The sequence below is a fragment of the Palaemon carinicauda genome, chromosome 6 (genome assembly GCF_036898095.1).
Source record: "Palaemon carinicauda isolate YSFRI2023 chromosome 6, ASM3689809v2, whole genome shotgun sequence".
NCBI classification, from domain to species: Eukaryota; Metazoa; Arthropoda; class Malacostraca; order Decapoda; family Palaemonidae; genus Palaemon; species Palaemon carinicauda.
In genome coordinates, this window is record NC_090730.1 from 138119988 (window position 1) to 138134987 (window position 15000).

The 15000-nt window shown below is 35.3% G+C and overlaps 2 protein-coding genes across 2 annotated transcripts in view; one reads left to right on the top strand and one right to left on the bottom strand.

Moving 5' to 3' along the window:
- Positions 1–15000, bottom strand: part of LOC137643257 (fat-like cadherin-related tumor suppressor homolog) — a 284094-nt gene that overhangs the window by 205712 nt on the left and 63382 nt on the right. The gene's annotated exons all lie outside the window — the stretch shown is intronic.
- Positions 1–15000, top strand: part of LOC137643258 (fat-like cadherin-related tumor suppressor homolog) — an 84104-nt gene that overhangs the window by 53502 nt on the left and 15602 nt on the right. Inside the window, exons 4-5 of the mRNA XM_068376099.1 lie at positions 2388–2516; positions 10163–10315. Coding sequence (XP_068232200.1) covers positions 2388–2516; positions 10163–10315 — 282 coding nt within the window. The remainder of the gene's footprint in view (positions 1–2387; positions 2517–10162; positions 10316–15000) is intronic.

Below are 15000 nucleotides of genomic sequence, written 5' to 3' on the forward strand. Positions count from 1 at the left end.
AAAAAAAAGATATAAAATAATGTAAGCAAAATGAACGTCTGTTGTCGGCAACATGGACAGAAGAGAAAGGATTAAGCAATGGCGGATATCCTGGGGGGCCAGAGGGTGTGTAGGTGGATTGGATGGGGGAGGTGGCTGAAGGATGTTCCCATAGCACAGCCGTGGCCATCCCTCGCTCCCTCCCTTTTCCCATCCTGTTGAATCCAGTTCCTAGTATTTTGATGCAGTTGCAATATGAAGAAGGATAAGGTCTTTTGTTTGTTTGTTCGATTGGTTATCTGAAGGGCTGCTACAAAGCAAGAGCCCGTGCCTTGCATTATCTATGGTAAATCTTAAACCAATCAGCTTACTAAGGTTCGATGGGGAACTTATGATACATAATGATATATATATATATATATATATATATATATATATATATATATATATATATATATATATATATATTTATATATATGTATGTATATATATACATATATATATATTTAGATATATGTATGTATGTATATATATATATATATATATATATATATATATATATATATATATACATACATACATACATACATACATACATATATACACACATTTACACTCACAAACCAACAAGTCATTTTCTAACTTGGGTCGGAGCCCCCTTCATAAAAAAAAAAAGACACAAGTCATTTGTAATCTTCTATTTTGACCTGAATTAAGGATGAATCCCTTTTGCTGGGTGTATTCACTGTAGCCTCTTATTCTTATGCTGTTGCGTTGCTGTTGTTAATGATGTTATCGCATTGATGGGTTATGTATAAACTTCGGTTTATGTTTATATATTTCTCTTATGTTTTTGAAGCCGTAAGTACTATTTCCTCTGAATCCAAAAGTTTTTCATATAATTTTGTAGACAAAATTTCAACAGAATAAGCTTCTTGGCATCATTTTAAGTCTTCAGTATCCCCAGAGAAACGATTTACTTCCAAATGCAATGCATGTATAGTTTATTCGTTATTTTTAATAATTTTTGATTGTCTGCCTCGAAGGTACATATTTTTTTTTACTGTATGCGAAGTACCGACATTTTTGCCCTAACCCCTAAAATGAGCACATTGTAAATACAGAGCACCTGTATTGTATTGTTTTCCTGAATATGACTGACGTAATTTAGGACTCTTTTTGTGGTGTCATTCTAGTGGAATCTTGAAGTGGTTACTGATCCTGGCACTGAAATCATTCTAGATGTCCCCTACCCCCACTCTCTTATCCTCCATGAATAGAAGCCTCAGGACCCTTTGGAAACTATTTAGTCATAAGGCCTATTTTCCTCCTTATTATTATTGTGATTATTATTATTATTAGGATAATGATGATGATTAATATGGTTGTTATTGGTGTTTTTTCCTTTTATCATTGACATGTATGCTCACATTAACAATATTTTTCATGATATCTGTATATGTGTTATATGAAGGGTGAAACATATGGCGCAGCCTTACATTTGTAATTCAACATTTATTTATTAGTGTCCAAAATAGTATTTAAAATTTGAACCTAAAAACTTACTTCATTATTAGAGAGAAAGAAGAATATTTATGTTCATATTGCTGTAATTGAGAGATGGATGGTCATTACGATTGAGGAAGGACATGGTCCACACACACACACATGCATGCACACACTCTCATATATATATATATATATATATATATATATATATATATATATATATATATATGTATATGTGTATATATATATATATATATATATATATATATGTATATATGTGTGTTTGTATGCATATATACATATATATATATATATATATATGTATATATATACATACATATATATATATAATGTATAAATATATATATATATATATATATATATATATATATATATATATATATATATATATATATATATATATATATATATATATATATATATATATATATATATATATATATATATATATAAGTTATACATATTAGTATTGCCAGTGTCTATTAAGCATTGATGTATTGAATGTTATTAAAAAAAATGGAACATGAAAAGCTCAATGTTACTTGCTCGACACCTTGTTGTCCATTTCATTCCTCGTCCAGTGATGTCGTGTCCATCTAAATGTGTTCAAAAGAATATGTGACAGTTTTTTACCTCTGTAAATACACAGCATTTTATCTCCCACTCTCCCTCTACCCCTCCACCTGTTCCCCTCCCCCTCCCTTCCCCTTCCGCCTCTTGCTCTCCTTGATGTTATGAATGTCTCTAATGGCCATGGTCATGATGATGGTGAAGTTGATGATGATAGAAATGGTGGGGATATGATGGTGGTGGTGGTGATAGTAACTGTGGTGTTTGATATGATGATGATGATGATGATGGTGGTGGTGATGGTACAGGACGATGATATGGAGGAGGAGGATGGTGATCATGATGAAGACGATGGTGGTGAGTCGGTATGGGCGTGGGGGGAATGGGTGTCCTTCACCCCCTCAGAGATCACCCCCCACGATGACCTCGTCTTCAGGGTAAGAGGGGAATAAGCGACACAGTGGAAACCTCTCCAGATATCTCTTTTTATTTTATTGCTTTTTGTTATTTTCTTTTCTCATTTTTATTTATTCCCCCCTTTTTCTTCGTTATTTTATTATGAGTCTGCACCAGATATACACTTTTAAGAGCATAAGATAGATTCTACTCCAGCATGTTTACATCTCTTATAACATTGTTGTGAGCATATCGTTGTGGATCGATGGGACTTGGATATGTCACGTACGATTTTGTTTGAGAGCATCTTCCTCCTTATTACGTTTCCAATCTTTCTTAACTTGACTTGTCGTCTCTAGAGACGTAGAAGTTATTTTCAAGAACTGCTGATCTAGTCTTAATCCTGCTTGTCGGGAAATTTGCTTCCCCTCAGACTAATGAGAAAACAAAATATATTGAGTGACGTCACGGAGTGCCTACCTGAGACGTGAATGGTACCCGATTGCTCTCAGTTTTTTTTTTTTCTATTTTAACATTTTCTTAGGAAGAAATATCTTTTTAACGGGATTTTCTTTTTGTATAATATTGAGTGGCATGAGGTCGTGAAATACTAGCTTTGAGACTGCTAGCTAGAACGACATGTCGCTTTTTATAGCTAGTCATAGCAGCACGCAGATTCACTAGTATTTTTATCACTAATTGACTGCTGCCATAATGTCATGAGGATTTGGTATTTAGAATGATCATGGTTAGTAGGCATGCAATTACTATTTGTGGTATATTGAGAGAGAGAGAGAGAGAGAGAGAGAGAGAGAGAGAGAGAGAGAGAGAGAGAGAGAGAGAGAGAGAGAGAGATATATTGATCTCTATTTATTCAGGACTAGTGGTGTTTGGATCCCTCTATTTCACGGAACTAATTTTGGTAGGATTTTGGTGTACCAAACCCCGAGATTGCATTCTCGTTTCGATGTTTGGCCAGCATCCTTGACGGCTGAATAAACTGTGCGTTGTGATGGACCTTCCAGAAAGGAATTGCCTATAATGGGAGAGTAGTTAGACCTCTCTGAAGTCATATTTCTGCTCACAGGAAGTTTGTTACTAACACGTATTGACCCTATATAATCTATTCCAGTATAAAGACGTAATTTTTATATTTCAAAGTAGCATGTTTTCAATTTATTTAGTGCCCTCAAAATATCAGTTATTTCGGTAAGAGTATTGAGTAGTAACTATAAAAATACAAGCCTTTATTATGCCCTATTTCTACTCCTAAGGAGATTGTTATTGAGGCATATTGACCCAATATAATTTATTCATAGTAAAAAGGTGTAATTTTTGTATTTCCAAATAACACTTTCAATTTGATTAATGTTCTCCAAATATTAGCAATTTCTATAATTGTATGGAGCATTTGCTATTAGACTATTTAAAGATCTTGCCGGGTTTTAGAAATGATATCGCTCGGGGCAACATGTTAATAAATATTAGATGAAAATACGAAAGACTTAACATAAGGCTAATTAAAAATCGAACATAATTTCATTAGATTTAGACCTGTTGCTCGTTTCTGTTAAATGATCGGGGTCAATACGAAATCTGAAATTCCAAGGTTATTTTTAATTTATCTGTTGCCATTTTGTTACTAAGAATCTTTTTGACATTTCCAATGTAACTGCCGTTGATTTATTTAGAAGTAGGGCTTACAAATACCGGAGATATTATTTTTTCGCATAAATTTTATAGTTTGGAATTATGTGAGTGCTGTAGATGTTATACGAATGATGAAGTATTATGAAAGGCAGTTTTTTATTCTGAAAGAAAAAGGAAGGAAAATAACTATATTTATTAAAGTTCTCAACAATAGAGAGATATGACAAAATCGCAATGCTATAAGAGAGCTGAAACAAAGAAGTTAACGGTATTAAGAGAAGATTTTGGAACAAGAGATTTTTGAAGGAGCATCTGCATTTGGGTAGTTTGTCCTTTTAAGCTTGTGATGCTTGATGAACTATCTTGAGTTTCAGGTAAAACTGAATGATTTTTCGAAACCATTTGAAAGTAGAAATATGTGCAATCCTACATCTATAGAATATTCAGATTGTTATCATAAAAAACGAATGATTCAATACTTTCTTGGTTTACATAGAAATCCTGAAAATAAATGTGAGTTTCGGCAAAGTGAATTGGGATTTGCATGTGAATATAGATTTTAATTTATTCAGATGTCACAAAGTCAGCATCAGTTGACTTTATGATAGTCATTATGCTGTAACCCAAGGGCATGAAAATATAACATCATTCTTAGAAAAGGAATCAGAACAGTTACCTAGCTTTAAACCGTCGAAAAAGAATTTGTGGTTTGGAAGAGTACATTATGTTTGCAAGCTCTTAGCTTTTGTTTGTCGGTACTGGTGTCATGGTTTGTCATTGGGAAGCGCCAACCTTTGTTCTCAGTTTGTTCCTTGACTTGTTAGCATGGATGGGAACTCATTTTGGTTTAGTCCTCAAGAAATTTTCAAGTTATTCTTGTTTTTATTTTTGTTCCTTAAATTTGTTCTTTGGATGCATGCTCTATTTTTTTTTCCTGACAACTTTTGTTTTATCCTTTATATTTTCTCCACTTACATTTCATTTGCTCTCCACGTGTGTCTGTATTACACGTTTTAACCACTTGTCTCTAATGCATATATGTGTGTCCTGAAAAATGTGGAATTGTTTTGAAATGCATTAATGGATTTTGAATAAAATTATGTCGGTATTTGAACTCCGTGGATTAAAGGAAAAAAAGACAAGGCATGACGTAGAGCTTTTGTTTATTTAGAGCGTTTTTTATTGCCCTTTTATTTCATGTAGTTGGAATTTGCATTTGTGAATTTTCACCGCTGGAATGTTCATATTCACCGTAATAGAAAAAAAATGAATTTTATCTGCATGGCTGAAAATGCACATTGCGTTTTGCATGACGGCAAATGTGTATTTGACACTGTAATTTTTAGCTGTAATTGCCAATTGTTGCTCCCTATGATAACGGAAAGTCAGTTATTATCAGATGTTATTGTTTTCTTTGAACGAGTCAACAATAGGCCTTTTATTCTTTGGCTCGTGTTCCCCCTTCCAATCTGTATGTGTATGAAATACTCCTCTCTTTTGTAGCTGTGTACACTATTCATTTATTTCTCGTTCATTTGTCTCTGTATAAACACAGTAGATTGGATATTCATCAATCTCGTTACTGTTTGTGTTGGATTTTGTATAGAGGCCTCTGTGTGTTTCTATAAGACCTAAAACTTTATATATTGTAGGCACGTCCTACTACTAATCTCTATGAATTCTTATTATATATCTTTCCCTTAGACTTTTCAACTCTACAATTGGCAGAAATCATATTCCTTCAGAAATTTCATTTTCAAAATTCCATAATGTATCTTCCCATAAGAAATTTCACCTCCAAAATTCAGGAATGTGTGCTTTCCATCTAAAATTTCACGTCCCAAATTCAGGAATGTGTGCTTTCCATCAAAGATTTCACCTCCAAAATTCAGGAATGTGTGCTTTCCATCTAAAATTTCACGTCCCAAATTCAGGAATGTGTGCTTTCCATCAAAGATTTCACCTTTCAAAATTCCCTACTGTATGCTTTCCCTCAGAAATTTTACCTCCCAAACTCCCGAATGTGTGCTTCCCATCAGAGATTTCACCATCAAAATTCTGGAATGTATCTTTCGGAAATTTCACCCCCAAAATTGTGTAGGGAATGCTTCCCATCATTAATTTCACCTCCAAAATTCTGAAATGTATGCTTCTCATCAGAGATTTTACCTATAAAATTTCAGGAATGTATGCTTCATATAAGAGATTTTACTTCCAAGATTCGCGAATGTATGCTTAATATCAGAGATTTCACCTCCAAAATTCCGGAATGTATCTTCCAATCATAGATTTCACCCCCAAAACTCCGGAATGTATCTTCCCATCAGAGATTTCACCACCAAAATTCCGGAATGTATCTTCCCATCAGAGATTTCACCTCCAAAATTCCGGAATGTATCTTCCAATCATAGATTTCACCCCCAAAACTCCGGAATGTATCTTCCCATCAGAGATTTCACCACCAAAATTCCGGAATGTATCTTCCCATCAGAGATTTCACCTCCAAAATTCCGGAATGTTTGCTTCCCATCAGATATTTAACCTCCAAAATTCTAGCATGTGTGTTTCCCATCAGAGATTTCACCTCCAAAGTTCTGGTATGTATGATTACCATAAGAGATTTCTCCTGTAAAATTTCTGATTGCATGATTCCTATAAGAGATTTCACTTCCAAAATTCCGGTATGTTTGCTTTCCATCAGAGATTCCACATCCTAAATTACAGAATGTATCTTCCCATCAGAGATTTTCCCTCCAAAATTCCGGAATGTTTCTTCCTATCAGAGATTTCACCTCCAGAATCCTGGAATGTATACTGCCCATCAGAGATTTCACCTCCAAAATTCCGGAATGTATCCTCTCATCAGAGATTTCACCTCCCAAATCCTGTAATGTATGCTCCCATCAGAGATTTCACCAACAAAATTCCGGAATGTTTCTTCCTATTAGAGATTTCACCTCCAAAATCCTGGAATGTATACTTCCCAACAGAGATTTCACCTCCAAAATTCCGGAATGTATCTTCTCATCAGAGATTTCACCTCCCAAATCCTGTAATGTATGCTCCCATCAGAGATTTCACCAACAAAATTCCGGAATGTTTCTTCCTATCAGAGATTTCACCACCAAAATCCTGGAATGTATACTTCCCATCAGAGATTTCACCTCCAAAATTCCGGCATGTATCTTCCCATCAGAGATTTCACCTCGATAAATTCCAGAGCTCATCATCACCCCCTTCCCAATTTTACCTAAGAGTTGTAAGTGCTTTAGCAAAGGGGAGGCTTTCAAGTTCATGTGCACGATGGGCATTTTCGGGCCTTGGAACGCACCTACGTCGGGAGAAGCAAAGGTTGCTAAAAATTGCAATCACGCATTGATTTACGAGGCTTTTATCTACATTTGCATGTCATGATTGTGTTTCATTTGAAAGTGGAGGAACAAGATGAGTAATGGTTTGTCCAAATTGCGTGCATATGCCCGTGAATCTTTTTTTAGTAGGCTGTAGATTCAACATTTTTATGCCGTTTTTTCTTATTATTAGGATTTTCAGTGGTCTGATGTAAGTGTTGACGTGGAGGGATGTTGAAACACTTTTTTTTTTTTTATTTGTATGTTTTTGCTGGTGTATGTTTTTCATATAGAAAACTGGCTTCCTAGTCTTTTTGATTGATGTATCTTGGGTATGAAAAGTATTCGGTTCATATTACACCCTTCAACTAGGGAAGTGACTTGTATTAGAAGGTAACAGAGTGTAATGTAGAATTTTGTTCATGAATAACAGCTTCCAAGGATTTTTTTGTTAGATACAGCTCACACCTTTTAAATTCTATGTCACGGTTTCACCATAACTTTTTGAGTGAAAGAAATTTTCTGCAATAATTTGGATGACCATAGTCTCAAAATGCTTTTGTCTGAAAACAATCCAAAGAGTTTGTGAGAATGGATGTGTTTGTGGTAATCCGAGCAGTTTCAAATTTATTTTGCACAGAATGAATTGTGAATTGATATGATTAAAAGCTCAAAATATTACTCAGGAATAAATGTCTATTTATATTGGAATCCTTCGAATGTTTATCCGTTTTGCATGAAAAATTCTCACTATTTCTGTTTCCAGGAATGTAAGCCATCATTTCCTTCCCTTTCGTTGAGAAAATAAAAAGCCTTTTCTGGAGCCGTCACCCCCTCTTCTCTTTCCCTCATTTGCTACGAAAATAGCTGGCATCTGCAATAGAAACTTTTGCTATAGAATGAGGCATGCAAGCGATTGCTTCGGTTTTCTCTCGTCTTGCTGGCGCTAGCTGGTTGCTAAGCTCTTTCATTCTAGTATCGATGCTTCTCTCTCTCTCTCTCTCTCTCTCTCTCTCTCTCTCTCTCTCTCTCTCTCTCTCTCTCTCTCTCTCTCTCTCTCTCTCAATTTGGAAACAGTCCTTGGCATTTTTTTAGATTAGTATTAGTCTCACGTACAATCCCGCTCAGTCACTTTCTAGAATTCTCATTTGATTTGCCATTAGTTCGATAACTTCCTCTTCTACTAAAACTGAGGTAATTTCTCTCTCTCTCTCTCTCTCTCTCTCTCTCTCTCTCTCTCTCTCTCTCTCTCTCTCTCTCCCCCCCCTGTATCTTGCATGCCTGATTGCAACTCCCCACTAAGCAATGTTAATTGCATTATCTCCTTAATTCTCCCAAAGCCTTTGGTTGATGATAAATAATATATTGATCTGAAGGTTTTTTAATCCCGACCATAATTCCCTTAGTTTTCTTAAAAATTTCGTATATTACGTTTATTTACGTTTGTGATGCAATGCCCGAATTGTTTGTGCGTGTTAAACGATTGTGTTTTTTACCCTTTAAGTTTGTTATTATTGTTGAAATTTTCATTTATATGTTGTAATAGTATGATTGATGTTTGCTTTCCTGAAACGAGAATCCTCCTCTTTGATCCAGGCATTAGCTGTTAATGGAATGAATTAGGTTAATGTGTCTTGTGCAATATTAATATTGTTTAGATATCAATAATTATCATGTGTATTATTTAACTGTAGCTTCTTTGTTTGACAGAGAGATTATGTATCAGATTAACCTTTCAGTGGTTGTTGAGTCCTGATGGAAGAGAGAGAGAGAGAGAGAGAGAGAGAGAGAGAGAGAGAGAGAGAGAGAGAGAGAGAGAGAGAGAGAGAGATGTTCGCTTAGTTTGGCCGTGTCAGTGTGAGAGCTGGTCACTACAGAACAGAGAAAGAATTGCATGAAAAACGTAGATGAGAATTGACTTTGACATGGAGGTGTTTGGTTTGCTAAATCGCTTCCTTGCCATTGAAAATGGAATCGACAGTGGGTAAATAGAAGTGAAGAAGGGCCTTAATGGATCAGTTAATGATAGGTAAAAAATGAGAGAGAGAGAGAGAGAGAGAGAGAGAGAGAGAGAGAGAGAGAGAGAGAGAGAGAGAGAGAGAGAGAGAGAGAGATTGCATACTGAGGTATGATTGGTTGGATTTCTTAAAATATTATTTTTTTTTTATTTTTCACCTGAATACAAAAAGGTTTTAATAAAAAGCATTTTGAGATTCGTCGCCACTAATTCAGAAAACTTCTTACTAACGACACAAGTAACTTGGTAATGATACTCTGCAATGTAATGCATGATGTATGTTATTTTTCTACTTATAACTATTAGCATTTAGCCTTGTTCTTATATTCTAATTTACTTATTGCATAAATGATTGAAAGGTCATTAATTAAGATCTGATTTATGGACTAAACCTTTCATAAGTAATGAAATTTGAAGTACTGTCCTTTGATTATGTTAAACCAGTTCTATACTGTACAGTTTTTGGCTTATTCCTATATATTCACTTGTAAGTATCAGACGCCTTATCTGTTTAATTCTTTATCCCAGTAGATTATCCAGTCTTGCAGTTCGTTCATTATATGGTAGAGTTAGGCATGTGCTGCCATCTATGTATATCTTTAGGTATTAACTGAAGATTCCCTCAGTGTTCGCGTACTTATAGTTTTTCTTAACATGACCTCCTGAAAAGGTGTTCGCGAGAGATGCTGACACAGGCATGAACGGTGACCTCGACTACAGCATCAAGACAGGTCGGGGCAAAGGCCGCTTCAAGATCCATCCTAAGACTGGCCAGGTCTATACCAAGAAGCAGTTTTCACCAGGTCAAACTTTTGACCTAATGGTAAGTACCGTTATTTTTTTGTATATTTGCAGTTTCATGATTCTTTTATAGATATTTTATCATTTATATAACGAAAAAAAAAGAAAGAAATTAATTGGGTATATTTAAACAATGATTGTGATAACATGATATGAGTAATGAGTTCTTGATATGATAAAAAATGGTTTACATTCCCCCCAATGAAAACACGTGAATCTTCTTTAATTCATTCACACTTATGGAGCAGCAGATCAATAACCCGCGAGATAATAGTAGAAGACCAAAGTATCATTCGATGACCTCGAAAGTCTCACTGACACACAACATTTACTTATCTGTTCTTGCATAACTAAACCCGTTATCGAAGATGGTGCGAGACTTTTAGTACGATAAAGGTTAAAAGAAATAAATTGGTATACAGTACGGTTATTATAGTTATTCCTTTTTATGTAATGATTTTCAGTAATTTTCTCAGATATTAGATGTGTTATTGTTTGAATTGTTTGTCGAGCATAATTCAAGAAAGGGTTTGAACACCTGAGTGATGCACAAAGAAAACGTTGCTTTTGTGGAGTATGCTTCAGATTTACTCGGAAAGTTGAATCGGGTTAGTTTTTGCGAGGAGAACGGCTAGTTGCTTGACGGGGTTGATGCACTAGGAGAGAGAGAGAGAGAGAGAGAGAGAGAGAGAGAGAGAGAGAGAGAGAGAGAGAGAGAGATTTTACGAGACTATAATTGTTGCAAGCTAAGTCTGGAAATTGACACACTAACATACTGTTGTATAAAAAGACCTGTGTTTTTACATTGTTTGTTATTCCAACATTTTAGTTTTTTAGGAAAAATAACCAAAATTTCTCTTCAGTTTAATACAATTATGATTGTTTAGGAAACAGATGTGAAGTTTATGCCTTTTTATAAATATTTATTTTAAAAACGGAAGAAAACCAACTCTCCATAAGAACGAACCTTTATTAAACTTTCAAAACTTATATGCTCGAGCTGTCTCCATTGTTTACTCTTGAAAGAAACGTCGACGACCCAAAGGGATTTCTTTTATTAGAATGAGTCTTATTTCTCCGTTTGTTTGAATTCTGTGGCATTTCTTATGGTTACCATCATAAACACTTTGCTTTCATAAGGATATCATTCTAGAGAAAGCATTTGAGTGGTATATATGAATATTGCATAAATAAAAAATGTGGTATATATGAATATTGCATATATAAAAATTAAGAGGCGTATATGAATATTGAATTTATGAAAATTGAGTGGTATATATGAATATTGCATATATAAAAATTGAGTGGTATATATGAATATTGCATATATAAAAATCGAGTGGTATACTTGTATATGAATATTGCATTTATAAAAATTGTTTGGTATGTGTGAATATTGCATTTATAAAAATTTAGTGGTTTATATGAAGCTTGCATATATAAAAAATTGAGTGGTATATATGAATATTCCATTTATAAAAGATCAATGGTATATATGGATATTACATATATAAAGATCAATGGTATATATGGATATTACATATATAAAGATCAATGGTATATATGGATATTGCATATATAGAGAACAATATGAGTTGTTACTTCCAAGTACTAAGTACTAAGCTTCTGTTGAAAGTTAACCAAATAGTTCCTCGAGTATCCGTTGTACAATAGTTTTAGTTGTTGCTTATGTTGGTCTATTTAGGATTATCTCTTTCCCTGCAAAGTACTTTTTGCTTGTTCGGGGTAATTGTAAGTCTGGATGGATTTTGGGCTGGATTTAAAGCAAAAGTTACTTTTTATTTGTGGACGGCAAATTCTGTCTTGTGTTAAAGTATTTTAAGTGTTCCGGTCCGGAACCAAGCAGTAGAGCGACTTGCACAGAAGGTGCAAGCCACGGGCTCTTTAGCTAAGGCAGGCCGTAACTCGTTCCAGAAGAGGTTCCAGTTGGGACATTATGCTCGTTTTGAGTGTTCCTTTTAATAAATAGTTATTATGTTCTTGAAGGAAATTTCTTATGAATATATTCTCACATCAATTGGATTGCTTCCAAAAAAAATTTCAAATTAATTAGAATGGAATTATGTGATCGCGAAGACCAGTGAGTTGAGATATTTTCAATTCTCATAAACAGCAGGTAACAATTTAAGTTTTGTATAAATAAACAGAAAAATCTGCAAAGTAAAAAGTATTAATGTCTAAACTTCTTGATTTTTTATATAATTGTTTGGAACGAAAGTAAAACTCACTCAATCTATTTATTCTGTCATTTTTCATTCTTATCCAACTGAATACAGGTGAAAATTAAATTCTATATGTATATATAATTACTAGTAGTTCCCCAAATGTTCAGCCGGGCTCCACAAGGCAGCAGAAGAGTTGGAAGACACAGGCCTACATGGCTGAGGACTATGAAGCGCGAAGTAGGAGATGATGAATGGAGAAGTATTGAATTGAAAGCTCAAGATAGAGATGACTGGCGAAATCTAACCTAGGTCCTTTGCGTCAATAGGCGTAGGAGATGTAGATGATATATATTTTGTCGACTGAATTGAAAGCTGTTAAGCCAAGTTCAGTTCAGCTCTACTGCTGTAAGGTAACCGTAAAAATCATGTTGGTACTGAACGTTCATTCTTTCGTTCACGGATAACGTTCTTCAATGTTTCCAGAATAAATCGACCGAACATGCAAGGATAGATTTCATAAGCCAAAAGGCAACGGGAAACATATTAGGAGTGAAAGTTCGATATAGCCTGGACTGCCTGCTGTTTGCAGAAAGATTGTGCGGACACTTTATGTCCGTCGATTCATTTTATTACTCGGCGAGAAATATATTCGGTTGGTTAACCCATGCAAAGCTGTAACCTTGCAAAATTGCCAGTCATGTATGTCTACGTTCAGAGCAGTTTCTAAGCCACCTGCCTGGTGGCCGGCGTTTGTAGACTTCACTTGTTATCGCGATCCGAGATTGTTGAAAAAAAAAAAGGAATCAATTGATCAGTAAATTTTCCGTCTGTAATTTTTTTTTTTTAATTTGTTAGAATACAAAGATAAGTTCCTTCAGGTACTCGGCATCAGTAGCATATTTGTTATTAGGATGCCAAGTATTGTTAAGAGACCGTGATGGGATGGAGATCATGGAGTACTAGAAAGTTCAAAGTTCAAAGGCCTTCCTGCCTTTCTTTATAGTCAGGGTTTCGTTCCGTCTTTACTTGAAATTGTCGTCCAGAAATATACTAATTATATAGATTTAATTCAAAGAGATATGTACTCACAATACGACTTAGTGTCACACACACACACACACACACACACACACACATAACCACTGGTGGGGTTATACAGGGTTGCCCACTATCACCACACCTCTTCAACCTATACTTGGAATGGGTAATGAGAATGGCACTTGGAGATTATGAGGGTGGCATAGATATAGGAGGGACAAAAATATCTAATATGAGGTATGCAGATGACATAGTGCTTTTAGCAGAAACTAAGGAGGAACTTCAGAGAGTGTTGAGAATGGTGGAGGAGCAGTGCAGTAGGTATGAATTAGTGATAAATAGAGAGAAAACCAAAAGTATGAAAATTGGACGCCAGAGAGAGGCCTTAGAAATACAGCTATCAGAGGGAGAAGTGGAACAAGTCAATGAGTTTAAATATTTGGGTGTGTTTTTCACAGCAGATGGAAAGATGGAAAGAGCAATTCAAGACCGAATCTCAAGTGGCCAGAAATCATTTGGAAGGCTAAGAAGAATCTGGAAAGATAGAAATATATCCATTAAGTTGAAAATTAGGCTATTAAGAGCAATAGTATTCCCCACAGTGATATACGGTGCTGAATGCTGGATACTGAAGAAGAGAGAGGAGAAAAAGTTATTAGCCTTTGAAATAAAATGTCTGAGAAGAATCTGTGGTGTAAGATGGGAGGACAGAATTACGAACGAGAGAGTGAGAGAAATGGCTGGTGTTGAGGACACAATTCTGATTAGAGTGGAAGATATTCAGAGGAGATGGTTTGGGCATGTACAGAGGATGGAACAGGACAGATGGCCAAAGATAGTGCTTCATGGTCAAGTGGCCGGAAATAGACCGAGAGGACGACCAAGAGATACATGGGTGAACACCTTCAAGAAAGCAAATGGAGGTGAGACATTTCAGCAGCTGGCACAGATGGCATTGGATAGGAGTCTCTGGAGAGAATGGCGATATCAGATGCAGGACCCAACCCGGAGAATTCCGGACGGGATTTAGTGAGTAGTGATATATATATTCGAGTGTATTAGTAGGAGAAAGGGTAACCAATGGGAGATGTCCGACGTCTCCACCATATAGCATGAGTCCTGTCACAATCTTGTAAGTAAAAAAAAAATAAGATGGCTTGTGGACACATAAACACGTTTTATGTACAGACACGCTCTCTCTCTCTCTCTCTCTCTCTCTCTCTCTCTCTCTCTCTCTCTCTCTCTCTCTCACATACTGTACACACACACACACACATATATGTATATATATATGTATGTATGTATGTATGTATGTGTGTGTACAGTATGTGAGAGAGAGAGAGAGAGAGAGAGAGAGAGAGAGAGAGAGAGAGAGAGAGAGAGAGAGAGAGAGAGAGAGAGAGAGAGAGCGTCTGTACATAAAATTATTTTGTGCCCACAAGCCATCTTATTTTATATATATATATATATATATATATATATA